Below are 25,054 nucleotides of genomic sequence, written 5' to 3'. Positions count from 1 at the left end.
TTAAAGGGTGCTTTCTTATTGCTAGTGCATACAATCAGCATATATTTGAAATGAAAGCCTCAATCATAACACTGTATTTTAACATAATTTGGAGATTGTGAGCTAATATCAAATTATTGAAACATTTAATCAATTAAAATTACGGCTTTAGAACAGCCAGCTGGGTTAAAATCAACTTGCATAAGTTAACTAATCCATTTGATTGGTATTTCAAGCATTGACATTCAAAAAGAATCTACCAGTCATACCAAAAAAGTAGCCAGGAACAATATGCTTTTTAAAGAAGATGTGACAAAAATAATTTAAGTGTTTCAAAAGAAAAATCCTCTGCAATTCAACTTTTTAAAGACATCATGTCAAATTATTTGTACTTTTTCTGAAAAATAATGGATTCTTCTTTTGTGATAAGTTTAGCTTTAAATATCCTCAGACATATCTTAACATTTTTGAAGAATATGAACAGTTTATATGTCAAGGATGTTATAAAAGTGAGAGAAGCTAATACACTACTTTAAAGCTTCACATCTCTTGCTAAGTGGTACTTGCAGGTTCTGCTTTTTTAAAGTAAAACACCTGCAACCTTCCATTTTGTAGGAAAACATTTCTTGTTACCAAGACATGACCGCCTTCACTGTGATGAAGTATTTTCTGGCACGTTAACATCAGTTATTTCCATGTACTGTGTCTAATCCTACTCAATTCAGACCCCTGTGTCTAATTCCTCACAATCACAGAATGATAGAATACCCACAGCTGGTGGGATCATCGAGTCTAACTCCCGTCCCTGTACAGGACTCCCCAGGAGTCACACCACGTGCCTGAGAGCATTGTGCAAACACCTCTGGAGCTCTGTCAAGACTGTTGTGACCACTGCCATGAGGAGCTTGTTCCAGTTCCCAACCATCTCTGGGTGAAGAACCTTTTTCTAATAGCCAACCTAAACCTCTCCTGACACAAGTCCAAGCCATTCATTTAAGCCCTGTCACTGGTCACCACAGAGAAGAGATCAGTGCCTGCCCATCCTTTTCTCCTGATGAGGAAGTTGTACTTGCAGTGAGGTCTTCCCTCAGTCTCCTTCAGGCTGAACATCAGCCACTCATCACACAGCTTCACCTTAAGGCCCTTCACCATCCTCATAGCCCTCCGTTGGACACTCTCTAACAGCTTAATGTCTTTTTTATGTCGTGGCACCCCAAACTGCACACAATATTCAAGCTGAGGCTGCCCCAGAGCAGAGCAGAGCAGGACAATCCCCTCCCTTGCCCAGCTGATATCACCCCATTCACTACAGCCCTCTGTGCCCAACTCATGAGCCAGTTGCTCACCCATTGCATGATGTGTTTATCCAGCTGTGTGCTGGACATTTTGTCAAGAAGGATCCTGTGAGATATGGTATGAAAAGCTTTACTGAAATCCAGAAAGAGTACATCAACTGGCTGCCCTTGATCACCTAAGTGGGTTACCTTGTCATAAAAGAAAATTAAATTTGATAAGCCAGATTCTCCCCTCATGAAGCCATTCTGGCTGTGATTGATGACTACACCATCCTCCAGGTGTTTTTCAATATCTCCCAGAAAAATCTTCTCCATAATTTTACCATGCACTGAAATGAGATTGACAGGCCTACAGTTTCCATGCTATCCTTCTCAACCTTTTTAAAAATTCATATGTTAGCCAGCTTCCTCTCAACTAGGGTCTTTCCATATTTCCAAGATTGTTCAAAAATCATTGAGAAAGGCCTCAGGATGACATCAGCCAGCTCTTGGAGTATTCTTGGATGAATCCCATCAGATGCCATAGACTTATTTGGATCCAGTAGATGCCGCACTAGTTTGGGGTACACTGAGAGTTTATCATGCTCACAGCCATGGTCCTTCAGCTCAAGGCACTGGGCCCCCTTTAGCTCATCACCAATGCTGGAGACAAAGGCAAAAAAAATAATTAAACATCTCTGCCTTGCCTATATCCCTGCTTGTGAGGGGACCATCTTCACCCTGTAGTGGGCCGATGTTATTTCTTCACTGCCTCTTGCTACTAACTTATTTTAAACACTCTTATTTATTGCCCCCCATATTTCCAGCTTCAACTCCAGATGAGCCTCAACTCCAGCTTCAACTCCACTTGAGCTTCGACCACACCATTTTTTCCCCTAACGTAGCAAGCAGCATTTCTGTTTTCCTCCCATATCACCTTCCTTTTTTGCCTCATCTCCAGAAGAAGATCCCTGCTCAGCCAAGCTGGCCTTCTGCCTGTTTGACTCGTGACATTTTGGAATTGCACGCTCCCGTGCCCTTCGGAGGCAGTGCTTAAAAAGTGACTAGTACTGATGGTCCCCAGCATGCTCAAAATCAATGAATCAATATTTAAATCTAAAAACAAACAAAAAAAGAGAACCCCACATATATCGGACCAAAATCTGAGTGTATGTTAGTTTATCTAAGAAATAATGATCCTGTATATCCTACACTTTTCTCCCCAAGCCAGTTTGGACCTTATAGGACAAGGAACAAGGGTTATGTCGTATGTAGATGTGACCTGATCTGCCTGTTCTCTTCAGTGATGCATAAAGCTTCTTGCTAATCTGCCACATTTACAGATCAGTACTATAAGTACTGAAGTAGACAAGTCCTTCTAAAAATATTATCAACCCTCATGAAAGATTTGTGCTTTCTTGATATCAATTGGCTGAATCTCAGTTTGAAACTTGCCAAATGTACAGCAATGGTTTTGAACATCATCTGGTATGAGCAATGTCTAATTATACTGAGATTATTACTTTAAAGCATGCTTAAGCCTCTCATGACTTAATTTCATGTTCATAGGAAAACTGTACAGGTTATTTTTATGTCATGAGACTGGATATAAAATAGATCATGATCAATTTCTCTAACCTGCTCAGGACATTATGTCTGCTTTCTTTTTAGTCCCATGGAAATAGAGGCTGTTCCAACACATTGATCTAGTGGTTTGGTAAAATCCATGGGTTTTTTTCACAGATCCATAGACTTTGTGGCCAGGAACAATTTTATGTCCAAATATTTATGCTTTCAATTCCAAATTCATTTCAATGCAACGATTTCAATTGTACATCACACTATTTTGAATGCATTAATTTTCTGTACCTCTTTTACCTCTGAACATCTTTAAACTTCAGTTAGACAACCTCCGTGTAATTAAAACTGTTGGATTTATTTTTGTTCAAAAGTTTATGTATGACTCAGACCTTGTTCCCTACAAATTTCCTTGCTGATGTCTTGGAGAGTGTTTTCCACTATTTCCTACTGAGCCAGCTCTCCCTTTTTGGAAGAAATCAAATTAACTTTATGCCCAGTATCAGGGAACCCTAAATTCACACTGAAAACCACTCCAGCATATGCAGCTGAGTGTATATGAATGTGGAAAGAAACATTTAGAATAGAATGTTAGTGATGAAAATAAAACCTTATACAGGGATTATGGCAGCGTCCAAGATAGCACATTTGGCACGCTGCCTTCCTCAGGATACCTGTCACAGAGACAACCAGGGAAGCTGTTAAAGCCAGCTAAAGAAAGTAAGTCTTGGTGCCTATTTTAGTATATTCCCGAGCTGTCTAGACCAGACAATGGTATTCTGCCTTTGGAAGCATGAATAAGCTCTTCTAGCATTTTCAAACTACTGTAATGTCAAGATGAACAGACCTGTTACACCCTTTTCTGGTGTAACAATACAAATGTAATCAGGATGTTGCAGAGGCTTTACCTATCTTCACTTGAGTGAGAGCCTGTCCTACATTTAGCTAGGACATATCATTTTGTTACGGTGGATATGAAGGTGGGTAAAAACATTTTGTTGCTCTGGTGACGATCACTGTCTAAAGCACACGTCCACCAGCACTGACACCAGCCTCATTCTACATGGTATATGCTGTTTATACACAGAGGAATACAATATGAAAAGGATGCCACTGGGGACTGCCCACCTAGAGCAATTTGACTATACCTTTGGGGAGAAAGATCTACTTTCTCTGCATTTACTAACAGGAACATAGTATCCTGCAATGAATGAAACACCTTGAAATGTGCTTGCTTTTCGCAGGGTTTAGGTTTAACCAATCTACTAAAGCTACTGTAAATGTGTGTGTGTAATAGTACAAAAGAATATTTCTGAATGTTCCAAATTGCCCTGTGTACCAAAGCAGTTATGTATATCACAATGGTAACGAGAAGAAGGTATTGTGCAGCTCTCTCTGGCTGTTCTGGGGATCAAAGTGCTTTGCAGGTTACTGCAAGATATACGTTAAAATGAGCTTTTTATACAGGCCTGTGTCGAAGCAGATGATTTGAGCTTTTATCATGAGTCAAAAACACATTTCAGCTTCTTTTCAACTGCATTTCAAAGCTAAGGAAGAGCTAAAAGAAGTATCATATCAGTAAATTAGATGCCTAAATTGTCTGTTGTATTACTGAGAAAACACCATGAATAATAATAAGGAGGCCAAAAGGCTGTGTAAACCTCAATAGAAAGAATGCCTTTGATGTGAAACATTTCTCTTTTTCAGCACTCAGACTTCTCTCTCCTTCACTTCAAAAGGCTTATGATCCAAATTGAATAGCAGCATTTAATAGCCTGCATGGATACTAACCGATCTGACTTACAGTGCTTTCAAAGTTGTAAGAAAATCCAGAACTGATTTTAAGCTCCCTGTGCACCTCCTCTCTATAGCCTGATGTAGTAGTATAAGCTACAGAACAAAAAAATGCAGTGTCTGATAATGTGTATAGATGAAAGTGCATCTTCAGCTGGTTATTTTCCACTTCCTTGTCAGTGCTGTGTTCTCTTACACCAGCACCCTTGGAACATCAGAAGGGGGAGCTCCGCTGCCTGAGTCAACAGCTCACACCAACCAAAAAGTGCAAAAAGCAATACGTAGCCTATGTGGCTTTCTCTTTTATCCAGGTTGGAGCTACAGATAAAAATAAAGAGGGAAGCTGTGTAGGCGTTAAACGTGAAGACACAGAAGCCAACAACCTCAGAACTTACATCTGGCCATGGACTCCTAAGCAAAATAGTCAACAGTTACAGCATACTTCAAAGAAGATTCCTCCTTCCTTTTCTCTCCTGTTAATTGATTTTATCCCACATGGATATTATAAACATTGTAGCTGGAGAATACGGTCATTAATGCAAAAAAAATTTTGTCAGGAAACACAAATCCACATTACCCTAGTGATAAACATTTTCACTGGGTATTAAGTGAAAGATTCAAAACATGACTGTCACGTCAAACATGTTTTTCATTCTAGGTACTTCTTGGAGGCTTACAGTATAATTAAATTGAGAATAATTTTAAGCTTCTATTCATGAAAAAGCAATTTGAAGAATCCACTGATCCACACATTAAGGATATCTTGTTTTGCACTGCAATGCAATTAAACATCTTCTATGAGCAAAACAGGAAGAACAGTAATAATTCTAAGTGCCAAACTATATTGGAAAAAGCTTGAATTTTCATTTTGGCATTTTCCCAGCAGGTTTTTCTTAAGGAAATAAAAGGGAACATTTAGAAACATGCACATTACAGAGTCTGCTTGAAATTCTGCAGGGAAATGAGAGTATATCCCACTAAACTGACACTGGCTTAAATTGTGCTTCTGCAAGACTAATGAAATTAGACATGTTGTTTCAAGCTTTATGCCATGTCAGACAATATAAAACTAAAAATGCCCTTGAGTCAATCAGAAAAGTATATTCAGCATAATTCACCCATTCCAAAAGGCTACTGAACAGGCGGGAAACAGTGGTGTGCTGGTAGGCTTACTATGGATAATATCACAAATTTAATTGCTGAATTAGTAGTTAAAATCTATGCAGTCTACAAGAAAAAAATCTGATTTAACAGAGATCATATGGTTTTATTATTTTTCTGAAGTGTTCATTAAGTGCTCCTTCAAGGTTTACTATGAATTTAGAAGAAGGAAGGCATTAACAATATCTTTGCATTAAACTAGAACAGAATTTACGAAGTTACCTGCTACATACTATAAATTGAATATACTGCCAGAGACAAATGGCAGGGGAAGATAAATCTTGCACAAAAAAGCATTCATACATTTGCTGCTTTCTGCATGCCATACCTTAAAACTATTGTACTTCAAAACATAGATCCTACATGATAAATAAAATATTTTCATTTCATTACTGTTGAAGACACTGTGTTTTGGTGTGAGGGGATCCTTAACCTCAACATAAAGATCTCTTCTGTTACTCACTGGCTTTTTTCTTCTTGATTATTCCAGGTCTCAGAGGCCACTAATTCAGTTGCAGAGGTATATTGGGTTGATGTTGGCCATGACCACATCTGCAGGGACACTTACCACACATGCTCCTGTGATGTCATCGCACACATCTGCATGACCAAAGCACGTACATGGTGCACAAACTCCACCAAAGATTGTGCCATTCACACGCCTGTGTCGAGGCCAGCATGACTGCAAAGAAAGTTAGATAAAAAGTTAAACTCTTGTTTGAAGAGAGGAAGGAATGGGATTTTTAAATTTTTCTTGGATTTGATGCTTCCACACACAACAAACATACTTGCCAAATTAATAAAAATATCAACATTTCTCTAGAAAATTCTTCTTTCTGGTGCTGTGGCTTTGCACTGACCTTAGCCTTAGAGGCAGGTGTGAGATTAGAGGCAGCTTTAACTTGATCATTCTTCTGAAATGGTAAAATAAAGCAGAGAAATGAAGAACTGAAATATGACAGCATGAAAGCAAGAGGTACAGACTGAAAAAACAGCCAGAAGGTGAAATACTGAAGGAGGGAGTATGAGGAAAAAACCTCAAAACAACAAAAATGTTCTCTGAGAAGTTCAGGCACAAAGAGCAATTAAAATACCATTTAGTCTTGTTATGACTCTGGCAAAATGCTACACTGAAATAAAGCACAGGCTGAAAACTAGGCTATCTTTTTATTTTAAAATTGTGCTCCTTAAAGGATAGTAATTTCCCTTTAAGAAACTGCCCTGATATTTTTATTTTCTTTTTCAAATGTAAAATTCAAATCAATAATAAATGTATGGGCAGTAATTTTGTAGGAAAGGTGACACCATGCAACTGTGATTCATCAGTGAAAATACAGATACTCCATGTGCTCATAAGATGCAAGCAGCAGTCTTCCTTACTACATATGTCACAAATGACTTTATAGTTTTCTTTTAAATGGCTTTATAGCAAACTATTCTTCTACAGTAGGACTGCTCATGTGATCAAATAATTTTGCATAAGATAAAAAAAAATGCATGACAGATTTATGACCTTCAAAAGCATCTGGATAATACAAAGAGAAAGTTTAGCACTGACAGAATACCAGAAGTATCATTTAATAAAGAAAATCCTTTCCCCTTCACATACACTCTCCAGAAAGGTAACAAAGAGACTCTTCTTTATAAAAATAAAGATGTCCCTTTTTGTCTTACTCTTGAAAAATTGAAAGTCATCTAAAGATTATTTGAAATGACTCTTTAAAAACAATTCCAAAATCTGAGATATTACCCTTATTTTTCATTCTTAACATTCTTGGTTACACATTCCTAAAAAAACCCTGTAAATACAAAAAAAATTAAAAATCTAAAGTTATAAAACTCAAAACCTAAAAACAGGTTAAAAGAAATGGCTGTATTTTTCTTTCTGTGGCATGAGATGCAAGTGGTTTCTTGTATAAATGCATGAGATGCAAGTGGTTTCTTTCATGTATAAATCTATAAATCTCCCTCTTTTGGTGACTGAAAATAATCTGTTGTGCACAGATACAAATGATATTGCCCAAGATAAGGCTCCAAAAGTCACTAATTTTAAGAGCTTCAACATGAAATACCAATAGCAGGGCTCAGAACAGTACTAAAAGTTTAGGTCTTAAGAAAACAAATTATGTAACTGTCAACGGTTGTGAAAGTTCTTGACCATCATAGTGATGCAGGTTAAGCACAACTCCTTCTGCAGCAGAAATGAGAGTACAGAGAATTGGAACAAATCTGAGGGAGAAGAGCAATTAGATGTGAAGATGTTGCCAAAGGCAAGAAAATTCATCAGTGGAGCAAAGTAACTACCACAAAGGGGTCCAATTGGTATCAGAAATTTAAAATTTTATCTGCTTTACCTGTCCTTATGGTGTTTCTACACACACAAAAATGTACAGAATTTTATTTGGCCAGAGTCTCGTAAAAAAGAAATTCTGAATTTATATAATGGAAAATCTTAAAAGAGACAGCATAATTTAAATGGGGTTGGTTGTCTTTGGAAGACTGATCATGTCAAAGCATTCATAGCATAAAAATAAGAAAATAATATTTGTTTTTAGTGTGGCAGTATCTATGCCAGGTACCATATCATCATTATGCAGGAGACAAATACATACATTAATCAAATAATGAAGAGAAAATGGAACTGAAAAACTGCACAAAATCAATAAAATATGACACTCTGCTTGGTTGAAACTGGCAGAACCAAAATGAACAAGGCTGAAACTACACAGAAAAAGAAACAAAAATGGTAACTGGAAGAAAAAAAAGGGATTTTCAACTGCTCTTTCCATAGTTTCTTAACTACTGTCTGTCTGGAAATCTTAAACTTCACCTTTTTTTTTTTCCCTATGCCCACTAGCATGTATAGAAACTTTAAATTGGCAGCTATATATAGGTGTTTTTTCTTGTGGAGTATGATCTTAGGTATGTATCAAATTTCAGGGACTGTTTATGATTGAAGAGAAGGTTTAGCACTGAAGGACATAATGTTGGACAGACAATTTCAGCAACACCAAGACTGGAATTCTACTCAAGCCCTTCAGCTTCTACAACAAAAGTAGATACTGAAATATCTGCAATCAGGGCTTTTCCAATTACTCTCTTGGACATCAGGCTTAAATCTGTGGTGAGAGAATAAATGGAGAAGTGAAAAAAAGTGTGAAACACTGTGATACTGCATCTAGCATTTTTCTTAAAATAATTTAACAGACAGACAATGGCCAGGCTTTAAAATTATTTCTCAGCTGAGGTAAAAAATAATTCTTCTCCACTTATTTTTCCATCTGTACCATTTTGGAAGCAATAGGAATATCCATTAATTCCTTCAGGCCCTTCCTTCTATGTTAGTTCATCTAGCCCCAGCAACAAACAACCACACTTGGCATGAGCCTAGACTCTAAACCCTAAATATCACATATAAGCATGAAAATTTTTAAAGAAAAAGAGAGTTGACAAGCAAATGCCTAGAGTGCCTGTGTAAATGGCATACTGTTTGTAGTTTCGTGAAGCAGAGCATCTTGGTGTTTGAAACTATTTCCTTAGAGGCAAAGCTTTTGAAGAATGTTTTTTGGCTTCTATTCACCCCAAGCCATACCCATGTGAGGTAGTTAATCATACATATACTTGTATGAACACATTCTGTGGGAACTAATGACTTAGTTAGCAAAATGGGTATTTGTCTGAGCACGTGTCTACATTATTATCTGTTACAGGAGCAAAACAACATGACACAATCCTCAGAAGAACACATGCAATTCTCAACGACTCCAAGACAAATGGCAAAGCCCTGGGAAAACAAAAGAAGAAATTCAACCCCATTAACTCAAATAAATTGATCTGTCTTTGCTGTGCACAGGTCAGATAACTGCCATTTCCCTTCTAATTGTGTTCATGCATTTGTATTATTAAATGGCTAAAGAGTACAAATATTTTTTCCACTTCCTTTTTATGAGCCAAAATGTCTTTTCATAAGTTAGAAATCATCACAGGTGTAAAACTTCAGCTTTTAAATATTATCAGACATAATGAACCATCACCTGGAAATAAAAGTAACTAGTCAAGCCATGACAAATTCCTAACAAGAAGGGACAGCTGTCCTATTATTTTCTACCAACACAGGTCCACTGCCTGTTTCTACCTATCACAGTGTTAGCAATGTTGAACTAGACTGCATCAAGATACTCACCTCACAGGAGGTACCATCATAGCCTGGAGGACACTCACACAACTCCACTGCAGATGCTACCCTTCTCCCCCTTGAAGTGTGGTCAGCAGATTCCATAATAACGCTTCTTAGTCTGGATGTAACAGAAATTAAATGGGCAAAACAGCAAATTAGATGGATATGTGCAGCTGAATGCAACGAACACTTTATAGGGACATGCAGTGGTTTGTTTCCTGTTTTCCTCCTTAAGAATAAGGAGGTTTTCATATTCATATATTTCTTCCTAAACTGTATGTCTGTAGGCTTGTTACTATTTTTGTTCATCATGTGAGGGAGATTATGGTCAGATACCCACTGATAAAAATAGATTCAAAACGTCTTACAGCACTGTACCAGGCTATTCCTGGCCTGCAAGCCACATGTGCCAACTTGCATTGCCGCTGCATATAGACCAAATCTGACACTAGGCAGCATCTTCAAAATTTATGAACCACTAGTCCAACTTTCTAAAATATTACCTTACTAAGTTTTGGATATAGGGTATTTTTACTCTGGAGATTTGACCTCTGGAAAAGATGTCAGCCCTGTCCAGAAGGATTGAGGATTTAAGCATTATACGTATGAAAGAAAAATGTATGAACATAAAGCAAAAAAGAAATCTTCTGCCATATGCCTTGCTCTCCCCAATGCCAGAGAAAAAAAGTACTAAACAGCTGTTGTTTAGGTGAACACTGACCATGTTTTTGTTTCAAGAGCATGGAAGTATGATAAAAGAAACAACAGAAGCCTTTTGATAGTCTTACAACTATTATCAGAAACAGATGTAATTTACCTCAAGAGTATCTTTCTGTGGAAAAAACCTGAGATTTGGGAGTTTAATTCTTATGAGAATTTGAAGGAACATTAACATTACTTCTATTTTCACCCAGTTATCTTAACAGAGTGTTTGATAACTAAAGCTACTTGAAGAGCTTGTTTTGAAGTTGTCTTCAGCAGAGAATACATTTTCATGACATACATTTTATTAAAAAGGTTTTTTTTTCCTTCATAATAGGGCATTTATCTTTTGTCTGCAAAAAAATCCTGAAAATTATTTGGATGACCTTGGATAAGAAAACATCCAAGAAAAATATTTTGTTGTTGCTACAGAGGTTGGAGGAAAGTTTAAGACAGAATATTTTCCCACTCGATTTTATGACTACCCCAAACAAGTTAAACATGAACAGTAATAGGGGGCAAAGGGGAAGATTTCTTAAATTAAGACAGAAGCTACAGAAAACCAGAAATTTTACCACCACTAGGAATACGACTGGACTTTGGATAGACTACCATTGTGTAAAATGCAGTTAGAAACTAAAATCTGATTTGGTGATACTAGAACCTCTGTAAAAGTTTCTTGATACTGTTTTAGGAGAAGGATGCTTCTTCCTATCCAGATCTTCAGTAAATTCCCTCTGACTTTTCAGTATATCCCCTTTGCTCCACTGCTGTACATTTATTGCTGTACATTTATTTTGCAATCATTCACTTGAAATTTCTTTATGATATGATAACCAATCTCTAGGATATCCGATATCAAATAGTGATTATTTTACCAGTAAGAAAATAAAAATTTTAAAGAAGAAAACCTGTAAATGAAGAAACAGTTTTTTAATAAAAGGTCAAATTGTATTTCTCCTTTGAACTACAGCTAGCGCCCTCTAAGCATTGATCTTGGAACAAAGAGAAGCACTAACACACAGAAACAATCCACCCAGTATTATCCCACATTTGTATTCACTGAATTGTTCCAATTTTCATTACATTCTGCTATTTGCTAAATGGGATTTTAATGTGTTTAACAGTTTTTAGCATTAACAGTTATTCAGTGAAGAAAGCTGCAGTGATTTTCTTTTCTCCCATTTTGATGTTGTAATTTGGATTCCTCTATGCCATTCTGCATTCATTAAAATACATAATGCTGGCAGTAATGGGGAACTGGATCCTGGAGATGCATGAACAATTTGAGGTTAGACATCAAGACCAAATATTTAAGCTGACTGTTACTGTCAGCAGGCAACTGTTGACTTCTAAAAACAAACAAGATTAAAAGGGAAGGGGACGTTTCAGGCAGTATCAGCACAGTTTACTGTCTGCTGTGCCAGGCATCTGAATCACACTGGCTACATAAGGCACATGAAGTAGTGACCCAATCATTGCTCATTTGTCTTGGAGCCAATTTTGCATATGGAAAAAAACCCCTGGTCTCTTCTTCCCTCTTTCTCCTTGTGTCTAGAACTGACTCCTCTCTATGTGGCTGCAAACAATCTATTCTCTTTAGCACTCCAATTTCCAGTGCCTATCTGCATGTTTGCAACACTTACCATCAGTGAGCACTCTGGATATTGAAACTGAATAAACAGTGCTACTAAACTTTCTTTGAAGCACAAGCTAACAGTTATTAGATCAAACAGAACAGTAAGAGAGAGTTATCGTTTCTTGGCCTGTTACTTCTACCACAGATGGACTTAACTGCAACCATTTGGAAGACCTTTCAAGTTGAAGGAGGATTAGGTTTTAAACCCAGAAGCTGGGTTCACTTTCATATTGATTGCTGCACTTCTGTATTCTCAATTTTTAACTGACTTGATGATCTAATTGTCCACTCATATAAGAAAGCTTCCTAATTATGCCACGGAGCAATAACAACACTGCAAGCTTAAAATTACGTTAAAAATGTACACAAAACCATGCTTGAGTCAAACCCAGCATGACTGCATTCATATTGTTTAGTGGATACTTGAAAGCATAACAGATTAACTAATGTTTCTAGTAGGTTAAGCTAAACAAGGGTAAAAATAGAATCTTTAAATTAAAGCTCTTGTCAACTGGAGACAGCTCCATTGAATTTTTAAGTCTTTTTCTACATGACTGCAAGAAAGTTACTTTATGTCTCCATTCTGGTCTCTTTTTAGGCTTCTGATTATAACAGCACCTTTGGAATCCTTACACATGTGCTGACATCCATTTTGAAAACTTTCAGTACTTAAACGAACAGGTTGCTTAATATAGCAATCTCTAATTAGTATGTTGCATAATTCTGCTGGTGCTTTGAGGCAGGAATTGTCATTCATGACGGATCTAATAACCCTGTAATATTTCTGTCTCTCTGCCAAACCCTCTTAACCCTCTCAGAGGAATATCCATCTGTCCACTACACATACCTGTTTAAAGACAATAAAAGCCTTTTAGTTCATATCTACTTATCTATTAAGGCTTAGCTCTACAGTATTTATTTTCAGAAATGTCTTCCTTTGGAGACCATTCTTTGGAGTCCTTAATCAGCCCTAGATATCACAAAGAATATATTTTTCATTTGATCTATATTTTCCCTGAAGAACTAAATGGACAGAATATGGAGAAAAGCATTATTTTGCATGATCTTAAGAGTGATGAGCACAGCTTTGCACCTAGTATGTTTCAGCATGAGTGAAAGTCAAAGAGAATATAAAACAGTCGGTAAAGAGGCACATCCTGAAAATCAGCAATATCCCTACACAGCAGATCATAAGCTGGGCTGGATGACAGTAGATGCTGTTGCTGGTGCCTGGAAGCATGAACTGTTCTGAGGAACTTCGTAAATCCCACCGTAACAGGTGGAACTATCATTGCTACACTTAAAGATGAAAAACTGAATTTGTTTAATTGCTATTGAAATTTTACATCCTCTCTTCTGTCATGCTAAACCACAATGAGCACCCTGAGAGCACTCAATAAAATTGTTTACTTTATTACACAGTAATACAGCAACCACTGCATCCTTCTCTGGTAAGAGACATCAGAGGGACAGCTAGAAATGTACCAGCTATATCAGACCGTTTCTAGCAGAACAAGTTACTCTTCAAAATCACTTCAGTTCCTTCCCCTAATCCCATTTTAACTCATTGTCTTTAAGGGACCAATCTTCACAACTGTAATGTCACCACACCTAGAAGCTGATGGCTACCAACATGCAAAGCCTAAATTATATGTGTGTTGCAGAGCTCTTCTCACAGAGCATTTAAAAAAAAGTGCTTTAAGAAAATTATCTTTAACACACCACTAAACTGTTTCCAAAGGCTGAATATGGACAAGACTCTGGAACAGTGAGGTACCACACATGACCAAATGTCTAAAGCAGTAATCTGGGATGCAGGCAGTGATATATAGTCTTCCAAATTTGCCAGACTTCCATATCTTACTTACAAGGCACATTCTATAGATTGTGCCAGTTCTACATGTGTGCGCTTACCTGAGCTCTACACTGCTGCCCAGAGGGGATCTCACCCATCCCACCCACACTGCTCCACAGGATTGGCAGGATGGAGCCCTTACATGTCCAGCCCTGTACTTTCCTCACAACTGCCCAGCCAAAGTGCTTTTTGTAGGAGAGCCCTCCATCTCCTACTAGTACAAATGTCAGTACTCAAATATATGTAAACCTTTGATAACTGAAGTTTGCATTGCCCATAATACTTAGTAACACCTTTGGCCCAAGGAAAGTCAATCATACATATCTCCTTTAAAAGTTTGCATTTCCCCTACTACTCAGTAAGACCTCTGGCCAAAAGGCAGTCAACCTTACATATCTGCTTTAAAAACAGCATAAAAGCCCCTATTGTTCACCCCAAAATTGCTCCTGCACTCCTTTAGCTTGGAAAATTCCGAGTAACGGTTTGGGTTTTTTTTATTTGAATGAGAAGAGAGAAGAAGATCATCAGTCCCTGAGCTCCCACTAGTCTCAGCTGTCAGTTGTGAATTAAGAGCTCATGGTCTGCTCATGGTGCATAAGAGGTGAGCTCTGGCCTGGTGTTTTGGCTCTCCTCAAAAATCAGAGTAGGAAGCTAAAGGGACCATGAGAAGCTTTCAAACTGGATGCAGGGACATAAAAAAGTATGCAAGGTTGATGACTGAATGAGCAAATTAGGAAACAGTTTGTCCCAAACTCAAGCTAGTTATGATTCACAAACTTATTTACAGAGATGTAATACATACTAATTAACCACAGGATAAGACAGAGACTGAAGAGATATGAATTCTTTTGCAGGGAAAAAATTTACACTGCTGAAGTTCAAATCAGAAAACTGCATGCTGTTGACACAACCTGCCTTTCAATTTAGGATATATTTTAATTACCTAAGTATTCAAATGATGGTTAGATTGCTGAAGAAATTTCACAGCAGCAAAAACTCTGTCTGTGCTCTCAGCAAATAATCACTAAATGTGCTATCAGCTCCCTCCATTCCAAATTGGCTTATGCCACTGAATCAACTGATGTGCAGATTAGAGAGCATTTCAGGTTTCCTGCCTTGAGGGTAAAAAGCTACTATGCAATCAATTCCATTACATATTTTAAAAATATTACTTATGCCACCTAACTATTAATGTTAATCACACAGTATCAGGAGAGATGTTTTCTTCACCCCATCTGGAGTATTTGTTCATGCACTTTGAAAAATTTGAAATGCAAGACGAGCTTTACAGTTTCAAACACACTGCAGCAACTGAAATAGAACTGTATCATCTCATATGTCTTTAATTTTATCAAACGACTCAGAAGAGTTCACATCAAATCAGTGAATCTGAGCAGTCCACGCAGCATCCTGACATAAATCAAGGGAAAGGCTTTGGGATTAGCCAGTTCTGTGTGTGGTACTGATTAAAAACATAGAAAATTCCCCTTGAGGCACTTTTCCAGCTTGGAAACTCAGGATATTATTCTCTGGTTCACTGTTAATGTGGCCCTGTATGGTCATTAAATGGGAAAAACGATATATGAGCAATATATCATTTCCTACTTCAACATCTTATTACCGCTCTCCATGATTTACCATGTACATGGGAATTACTGTGTTCACAAAATAAACATATTTATAGAACTGTCATTCATGCCTTAATAGTCCATGTAATTTCATTTTCTTAAAAGGCTGCTTCTTTCTGTTGCCTTCCTCCTCCTGTCTACCCAAAATGAAAACCATACTAACAAAAGTTGAAAGTGTAAATGAATGCTATGGATTTCATGACAATAAATTAGAATGTTTTAAATTACATCAGCCTTGTTCTCTGAAGAGAGAAAACAACTCTTCTGAGAAGCTGCCTGTAGCAAAGGGACCCGTTCCTCACATTCACCTGTAGATGGCATTCATCCCATTGCTGTATGTGGCTCTTATGAGGATCCTCTTCACGTTTGCAAGGATAGTCATGAAGTCCCTCCTGCTGACTGGAACATCAGTGCCATGCACTGAGAAGGATTCCGGCTTCAGCACAATTTCTTCAGTGTGCTCTTCGGAAGGCTGCAGGTGAATTATCCCTTTCGGAGTGCTGATTTTCAAGTCACCTCCCTAGAGAGAGCCATGAAAGAGAGAGATTTAAACATGAAAAAAGTCTTGAAAAAAAGCCCATTGGGGTGCATGATTTATTGAATAATATATTTTACAAGAATAACAAATACCAGGAATAATATTCACTTTTCATAAACCTGAAATGCGCTTGCCTGACAGAACTGAAAAGCAGTGCAAAAGAAAGTTTGGATTTTTCTGATAAAACCTACTGTCATGGTGCATGGCTCTACATAGGCAAAAGCAAATTCATATAATGCTGAGGTGCAAAAGAAGAGACCTACTGAAAGACTGTCGAAGTGTAACCTCAAGTGACCAACTATTTTATTTCTTCATGGATGAAACAGAAGCATTATAGTTTTCTAAGCCACTCACAGTAGCTGCAATAATACCAGAGACTCCTTGAGATATTGAAGCTTTTAGTTTTCTAAAGTATATCCATTTTCTCACACTAGAAAATAACTGGATGTATGTGCAGTCTTCTGTTTTGTGTCCTCAGCCACCAGACTTTACACGGAACATCTGAAAAACCAGGCCATTTTCTCTTTCTCTCTTTGTCCCTTTCTTTTTATTTATTTTCTTTTTTTATTTCTTTCTTTGGCTGAAAATACTTTACCTCTATGATGACATCAGATTGAACCATCAATTTAGCTGTTTCTTCCTCTTCTTCTTCTGTGACGTCATAGGACACTGTAAATTTCAGATGTCCTCCAGCAGATGCTACCTGGGGAATTAAAAGACAGAAAAAAATTCTAATTAAATATAAGAAATGGGCCTTAACCACTTGGGGGCAGTTTTCTTGAGCATCAGTAGATTTCTAGTGTTGCAAAACCACATGCAAATCCCTGAGGATTATAGCTGTTGAAGGCTGTGAATTCCTTAAACCCACAGAGTAACAGAGAAATCAGAAACAATTATGAAATCTGTGCAAATTTCCAGTCTTGCATTAGACTTTCAGTGTATTTGTTCAGTTATATGGTTCTCATTTGGGCTGGCCTCTGTATCAGCAGCCTTAGCAACCTACAGAAAATTCAGTAACTTCAGTTTCATTGATGGAGCAAACTATCAAAATAGAAAAAAAAAGGGCTGCATTTTTTTTTTTTTTTTTTTTTTTAGAATGAACCGTAACTTAAAGTAAGAATTTTCCATGATGGAGTCAAATAAATTTACTTGAAAAGAATGCTTCAGCCCTTCCACTCAGTTTGACCCAGTCTACAATGTGAGAAGTCAATGACCAGGCTCTTGTGTCACGGCAATATATTTTTTCCATGCTCTTTTAGCCCCCAGGATCACGGCATTGACACAAGCTATTCCATTACAAATGGCATGTAGTATGATGCAAATCAAAAGTTACAGACTTGAATGACAGAGTTCACCACAGAAATAATGCTTTCTGTTAATTGATTGGAAGGAGCATAAGTAAATAAAATCCTGCAGGAGCTACATTTTGGGTTTTAAATGCATCTGCCTCATATTTCATTGCAATTTGAGCCTCCTCTCTGAGAATATTAAAATCACAGGGATTCTTCTGCCCTTCCAATGCCTACTGCAGAGCACAGAGCAAATTTTTAAATCTTTTACCAAGAGAATAATCTGGTTATTCTCAAAGACATACTTGTTCATCACACTGGATGCTTTTGCACACAGTAAGAAAAAGCAGTGAAAGTCAGCATCTTCATTATTTTAGGATTAATCTAATTCAAGGGGTGAAAAAAAGGTTGGAGCATTTGAGAACTGGAAATCAACTGATTCTGAATTAGTGATAAAGCTATACAAAAACCCCGTATCTGAGGCTGTAGAGCTAATTGTTAGGTTAAAGCTAGAAAATTCCCTCCAAATCATAACCTGGATCTTTGACCACAAAATCGTAGGATCACAGAGTCATAGAGTATCTCAAGCTGGAAGGCGCTCATACTAACTTGGTCACTCTCCTCTTGACATACTTTAATAGTCTGATGTCCTTGAGTATAGGAATGTGCTCCCTGTTGATGGAGTGACAAAACTATCCTTTGTCCCCTTAAAAAGGAAATAAGCCCACAAGTTTCTCCCCTCAATTAGGTGAAAAGGCATCTCACAGGACCTGGGGGACTTCACCTCAAACTTAAGGATAGCTAATTGGACAGAAACAAAAAAGTTCCGCCTGAGCAATTTACTAGAAAAAGAAGAGAACAAAGAAACTAATCGCTTTTGTGAGGTGTTTTACCAGGGGCAGGAGGGCATCTTGCACCTGGATTGATTTTTCTCTGTAAAAAGTTTGTTATTTTGCCTTTTATTAAAACCCTTTTGTTTCCAACACTACCACAGAAGCCATCCTGTTGATTTTATGCCTTCTAAGGTAGCTGAGCTATCTGGGGTGTGAAATATATCTCCAAGAGCTTATGAGACCTGGCTCGAGGAAAATCATACTTCACTTGAGATGCCCAAAAGTACACACACTGCTTGAGGTGAGGCTGCCCCAGTGCAGAGCAGAGCAGGACAATCCCCTCCCTTGCCCAGCTGGCCATGCTGTGCCTGATGCACCCCAGGACACGCTTGGCCCTCCTGGCTGCCAGGGCACTGCTGACTCATGTTCAACTTGCCATCAGCCCAAACCCCCTGATCTCTTTCCACAGTGCTGCTCTCCAGCCTCTTACCTCACAATTTGTGTGTATAAGCAGGAGCACCCAATCCCAGGGACAGAATCCAGCACTTGCTTCCGTTAGCTTTTGCTGGTGATGGCCCAGCTCTCTAGCCTGTCCAGGTCTCTCTGTAAGGCCTCTCTCTCTACCCTTGATGGAGTCTGCAGCTCCTCCTAGCTCAGTCACTAGCTAACAGTGGCATCACTTGTTTATCTACATAGTGTCCAAATCTGCTGGGACCAATGCAACTTCTTAAAAGCCTTGACCCAAACAACATGAAAATATTTTTTTCTTCCTTGGATTTTTGTTTTGCCCGTGGTCAAGTCTAAGCACTGGTTTGTAACTGCTAGAAGAATGTAAAAAAATTTAGAGATCTGAAATGCTGCAAGAAGTACCCAGAATTGCTTTCAGCTGTAGACAAACATTTTGGAAGAGTAACTTTGCAGAATTTTATCGTTTCTATTTCAAGTTCAGAATAACAATAAAGATTCAAGAAAGAAAAAATAATGGGAAAACAAAGATTAGGCATTTTCAGACAGCCCATAAAAATTACGCACCAATACAGGTTTTACTTTTTCCCAGCTACATAATCTTTACCTTAGTGTACAAAAATCCAACATGAGAACTCACAGATCACAAAGCAGGGGAAAAAAAAAGAAAAAAAAAAGAAAAAACCCTAAAGGAAAGGCAGCTAGAATGGATTACATTATATTTATATATTATATTATATTATATTATATTATATTATATTATATATATTATATATATAAATAATATTACATATATTTAATACATGACCAACAGGAAGCACAAGAGGAAAGGGGTGGGTTGCCCAGTCCAAAAAAGAGAACAGTCAGAGGAAATAGGAAAATAATTTACCAAAATATGGAAGTCTGGAAAAATGCAGTGGCCATTTTTATTTACCTGTGGCAACTGCAGGGAAGGCATGAAGAAGATTCAGTTTGACTATACAGAAAGCTGATTGTAAGGATGGTCAAAACAGTACCAAATTACTTGAAAATGCTATTGAATAGTTCATTAATTAGCAGCAGTTCAACATGTCAGAGATACTCTGGATGCCATGCCTAAGAGCTGGAACATGACTAAGAAGTCTCTTGAGGTCTCTCCTAGCCACAGCAGTCTGAGTTTTGGTCCTGCAACTGGCAAGATTTGCATATCATGAACAGTATCACACGCTGAAGACAAGGTCCCCAAAAGGCTCTTGTTGTAGAGAATACCTCACAGTTCAGAGTATGTATTTACCTTGTATGCTGTATAATACCAATACAGATTAGAAAAAACCTCAAACTTACATAAACCAAAAACTACTACTTCCTTTTGTCATTGTTTACAATGGTAATTTCCTTCCTTTGCATATTTAAAGTACAATTTCATTGACAGGCAAAGGAATTCAGAAGTTAATCCCTGTGCTGCATGCCATCTTGTGCAAAAAGTACTTTTCACTTAATTTTAAATATAACTGCAATACATAAATTGGGCACACATGAGATCCCTCTGCTTTTACTGTTTTTCTCTGTATCACCCAAAGATTAAGAGTTCTGCTCCAAGGACTGTCATCTGAGACCATCAACACCAAAGAGAACAGGGCATAAAAGTTTGCCTGGCTGGTGAAAAAGGCATGTATTGTTGAGACAAGATAGCTGTATAAAAATGTCAAGGAAGTTCCACAGAATTTCTCTTGTCTCTCCCACCTGTTTTTAGATTAATGCATCAAATACTTATTTCTAGCTTCGGAGGCAGAATCTACGTGTTCAAGAAAAGTCAGCCATAGAAATAACAAACACAGGAGAGAGAAAACACAGCTATCTTAGTTCTAATCCAAAAAGTTTCTGGCAGATAAGTTTTTGGGGTTTTTTGCAATTTTTCACTGCTAACTGTACTCTACTATTATGTTACATGCTCTTAAGAGCACTCTTCAGAGAGCAGACAAGACTTTTTTTACAACACCCTAACAGAGGGTCAACCAAAACTGAAGCAGAAAAGATGTTTCCTTTCCTGTGAACAAATGCCCATTGTTCAAATGGGCAAAAGAGCTGGGGGACAGGAGGAAGAACCCAGTATTATCTTGTGTAAAGCATGTTTTGATGTTATATGCATATCCCACTAAAATTACTTCTAAGCCAAGATAAATGATAGTAGACCACAAATACTTATAGCACTGAAAACAAACAACATTTCTACAAATATGAGCAAGGCTAGAGATGAAGAAAGCTTGCATCTCTTCATATGGAAGTCAAACTTTACAAGTCTTCCTCTTCCTGCACTTAGTAAATGTGCTGCCAATGTTTTCCCAAGGCCAGCTGTCAGGATCTCTTCTGCTAATGTCCTTGGAGAATATCTCCTTACACAGATTTATATTCCATCTTGTTGTTGAGTTACTACATGAAGATTCACACTCTGCCTCTCCAATGCCTTTTGCAACTCTGCCTGTAAAGGTTTAGCACTTTGTCCACTGCACTGCAGGCTGCTTCATTTCTTCTGAACATCTGCTAAATGTAACTTCAGAAGATTAGGAGCTATCTTCATTAAACAGGGTGCTGATTACAATCCCTTATCTCATCAAGCAGTAAAATGCTCTTGTGTCAGTTAAGAAGAGACTCAGTTTGTGATTAAAGCACCTAAATATGAACTGGGGCATCTGATATGGTACTATGTGGTTACGTGTAGGCAACTGGAAGAAGTCCTCCATAGAGTCAAAGGAAAGTGGATGGTCGGTAACCCCATGAAAGGACGACCTTCAAATCATTTCACTTTGTATTTAGAGTTAAAAAGTAACTTGGAAGACATAACATTTCACAAATTAATAAAAAATTACACACTACATGTATTATTGAAATAGAACAAATACACGTTGCTCAGATATTTGGTAGTGAAATCTATACAACTATGTATTTAACTAATAAGGGCTTGGATTTCAGGCCTAATCCAAGAGAACACAACACCTTCAAAACCAAAATTATATTGCTGCGTTAAACTAGGTTTAGACCAATACTCATACATCACCAGATTTTCAAAACCAGTGAAATAAAAGGCATCATAGAATCCTAAGACTCACTTGTGTTGGAAAAGAACTCTAAGATCCTCAAGTCCAACCATTAATCCAGTACTGCCAAGTCCACCAGTAAACCCCATCCTTAAGTATCAACAAATATCAACAAGTTGAACTATTTTTTCCCTCTTCACTGTTAGTGGTTGTGGCAGAAATAGTCACTGACATATTGTATTAGAGAGACAAGCACTATAGAGTGTTAATATTTTTATTAGACCAATATACCTACAATACAACTGTAGTAAGGTAAAAGGATTTGGAAAAACATGTATTCTTCTTACTATTATATAATTATATACATGGTCGTACAATTAGAGCTATACCAAATGAACAAACCCTACCTGAAAAAAAAATAAAAAATGGGAAGAAAAAGTGCAAAGGCTACAAACATGAATGGGTAGACCATTTCCGTGGAGAATGTTAACACACATATAGTTGAAGAAAAAAACCAGAGTCTCACACCAAGTTGCTAACAGTAACTCAAAGTTCTAAGAGATAATGATGTTTTCTTATTCTGGAAGACATCCACAAAACAAACATCCCTTGTTCCCCGATACACCTGTGAATGTTATTTGCTTGCTGCCATGATTATGAGAAATTACACAGATATTCACCTAGTCTTCCAGTGGCTGTCATATTCCTATGGCACTATCTAAAAACTAGGCTTGAAGGTACTGGAATGATAGCATACACAGCTTAACATTCCCTGCTAGCTTTCTTGAATTTTCACGAAATAGAGCTGCAATGAAAGGTTGATGTAGATTTGGACACTTTCACCGTCACAAACTCTCTAGGTACACATTTATTTTATGACTTGGATTTCAGCAAATGTAGGGATATCTGCCACCAGAATATCAGCACTACCCATGTGAAGGAAATCTTTAAACAAAATAAGATTTTCCCAGTTTAGTTGTGGTCACAAAGTTGGTTCATAATTCATCAGCACCTAAGCAGTTGTGATATGGTTTGATGGGCCACTGAACAATGTACCACCTTAACTGATGGCTAAGTGCACATGTTCTTCTAGCAGCCCACTCACTGCAGAAGGGAGTGGACCAAGGGCTGCTTTTTCTCCCTTAATGTACTTACGTTGCAGGAAATATTTCACTAGTAATTCAGCTCTCATCTGGGTTATTATCTTCTTTATGAAAAAGTACCAGCTGTAAATTTATGATATTTAATTGGATTTTGCTGATCCAGTCTTCGAGCTAGTTGTAGTGTGAGGGAAGGCAGGGACTAGAAAAGAATTCTGATAGAACCATCACCAAGAAGACGTCAAACCTTTCTTCATTTAGTAATAGCTCTCAGTAAAGATTGCATGTGTTAGCTCTACTCCAGATCCAATTAGAGATTAAATAGACTCTCCTCTCTTAGACAGATTGAATTTAGATAGGACATAAAAGCTCTTCTGAGGCATTAGAGCAATATTTCAGATAAAGCAGGGAGCAGAATAATCATGTTTTATTCGAATGACAGTATAGTTCTGGCTAGCTTTAAAAATAAGTCAGTTTTCATTATAGGGAAGTTAAACTTTTCCCCGGAAAGAAGGGACTCTTTCCCCAAACTCTCTGCCATCTAGAGTTCCCCCAGCTCTATGCCAGCTAGTTCACAATCCTAGTTTCCCTGATCAAGTAGTCAAAATTCTTCTGTATATGCTACTTTATACTTATTTTCACTTTTTTAGAACACTGCTTCCAGAGAAGTAAAGCAAGTGAGGGAGTAGGTTTAAATAAAGTAGCCTGAATACTTATGAGTTCAGTTGCTTTCCATGAGAATTTGTCGACATTATCAAACCATTCAAAAGGAAAACGTAGAGTTTCAAACCATTCACTGTCATCTTCAGTTTCTTCAAACAGACCAACAGCCAAGATTTTGAAGTCATTCTTTCCTCGAATCTTACCCAGAATGTTATGATACAGGCTCTTAATTTTTTACTATTTCCTCTGCTGATCCTACACTAAGGCACAGTTGAGTAAAAGGAAAAGGAGTTTTATTCAAATTCCTATTCAAAAGAGTTTTATTCATAATATATCTTAATGCTTAAAATTTCCCCAGCAATGGAAAGAACCATCAAATCTGTGGGTTTACTTTTTTTTCCCCCAAGTGAATATTTTTTGCTTAGGAGACAAATAAAACTTGTCCAAAGAGTAAGCACAATTCATAAGGAACAATGAAAACTCTGCTAAATTGTATTTCTTATGTACCTTGATCATGTACCTATTTTATGCTCAATACCTGAGAAAGTGGGACCCTCCCGGAACACTTACTAGTCTGAACTAAGCAGTCTTTCACAGCATCTGATCACTTGACCATAGAAAGAATGCCCTGAACCTATCAGAGATATACCATGTATTCAGATTCAAACACAATTGAAACATGAGGGAAGAAAGAATACCAACAGGGGAAGACATTAAAATCTAGTGAGTATCTCCTTAATCATCTCTTGAAAGCATCCCTTACTTTTGCTATAATATCAGTAGATCAAGTGTAACCAGACAACTTAAACTTTTTTGATTTTTGGTGATGGTAACTTTTTCTCCTTGATCCAGAAGTTCAAGGCATAATGTTGGTATAGTAGTTGATAATGTCTGCCATCCTAAACACAGCAATCTGAGGAGTATTTCCAGGCCCTCCATATTCAAAACTGTTTGTCACAATTTAGACCAATTGAAATATTGTGCAATTCCTTTGATTCAATATATCTGCTAAGAAGCATTTATGTGGAAAATATTTTTAAAAACTCAATAAGAAACTTCTTATATTTTTCAAAATTATATCCATAAACTCAGCCCAGTCTCACTGTTACTGAGATACTGTATTAAAGTTATCATTTCATAACCCTAGTTCTCTTCCTCCTTGGATGAACTAGACTGTATTATTTGCGTGTCTAAATAAAATACAACTGCTCATTGTGTTTAATATATAATGTTGAAACATCCAATTATGTCATGGAACTCTAAAATGAAAAATGGAATAAATCTCAGTTCCTAAGGAAGATGGGAACTGAATAGCATCAGCTCTCCTGTGAGCCCTCTGCTGCCACTCCTACTTACATTGAGTAG

The 25,054-nt window shown here is 37.4% G+C and overlaps 1 protein-coding gene across 6 annotated transcripts in view; it reads right to left on the bottom strand.

Annotated features, from left to right (window-relative positions):
* The window catches only part of LAMA2 (laminin subunit alpha 2), a 335,487-nt gene that overhangs the window by 138,700 nt on the left and 171,733 nt on the right, over positions 1-25,054 (bottom strand). For all 6 annotated transcript variants that reach the window (XM_038132678.1, XM_038132680.1, XM_038132679.1 and 3 more), the window contains exons 13-16: positions 16,921-17,028; positions 16,096-16,307; positions 9,970-10,081; positions 6,355-6,468 (exon numbers count right to left, since the gene is read on the bottom strand). In XM_038132678.1, the coding sequence (XP_037988606.1) occupies positions 6,355-6,468; positions 9,970-10,081; positions 16,096-16,307; positions 16,921-17,028 (546 nt within the window). The remainder of the gene's footprint in view (positions 1-6,354; positions 6,469-9,969; positions 10,082-16,095; positions 16,308-16,920; positions 17,029-25,054) is intronic.

The sequence above is a fragment of the Motacilla alba genome, chromosome 3 (assembly GCF_015832195.1).
Source record: "Motacilla alba alba isolate MOTALB_02 chromosome 3, Motacilla_alba_V1.0_pri, whole genome shotgun sequence".
NCBI classification, from domain to species: domain Eukaryota; kingdom Metazoa; phylum Chordata; class Aves; order Passeriformes; family Motacillidae; genus Motacilla; species Motacilla alba.
The sequence above is the reverse complement of the archived record's forward strand: the minus strand, read 5'-3'. Positions and strand labels throughout refer to the sequence as shown.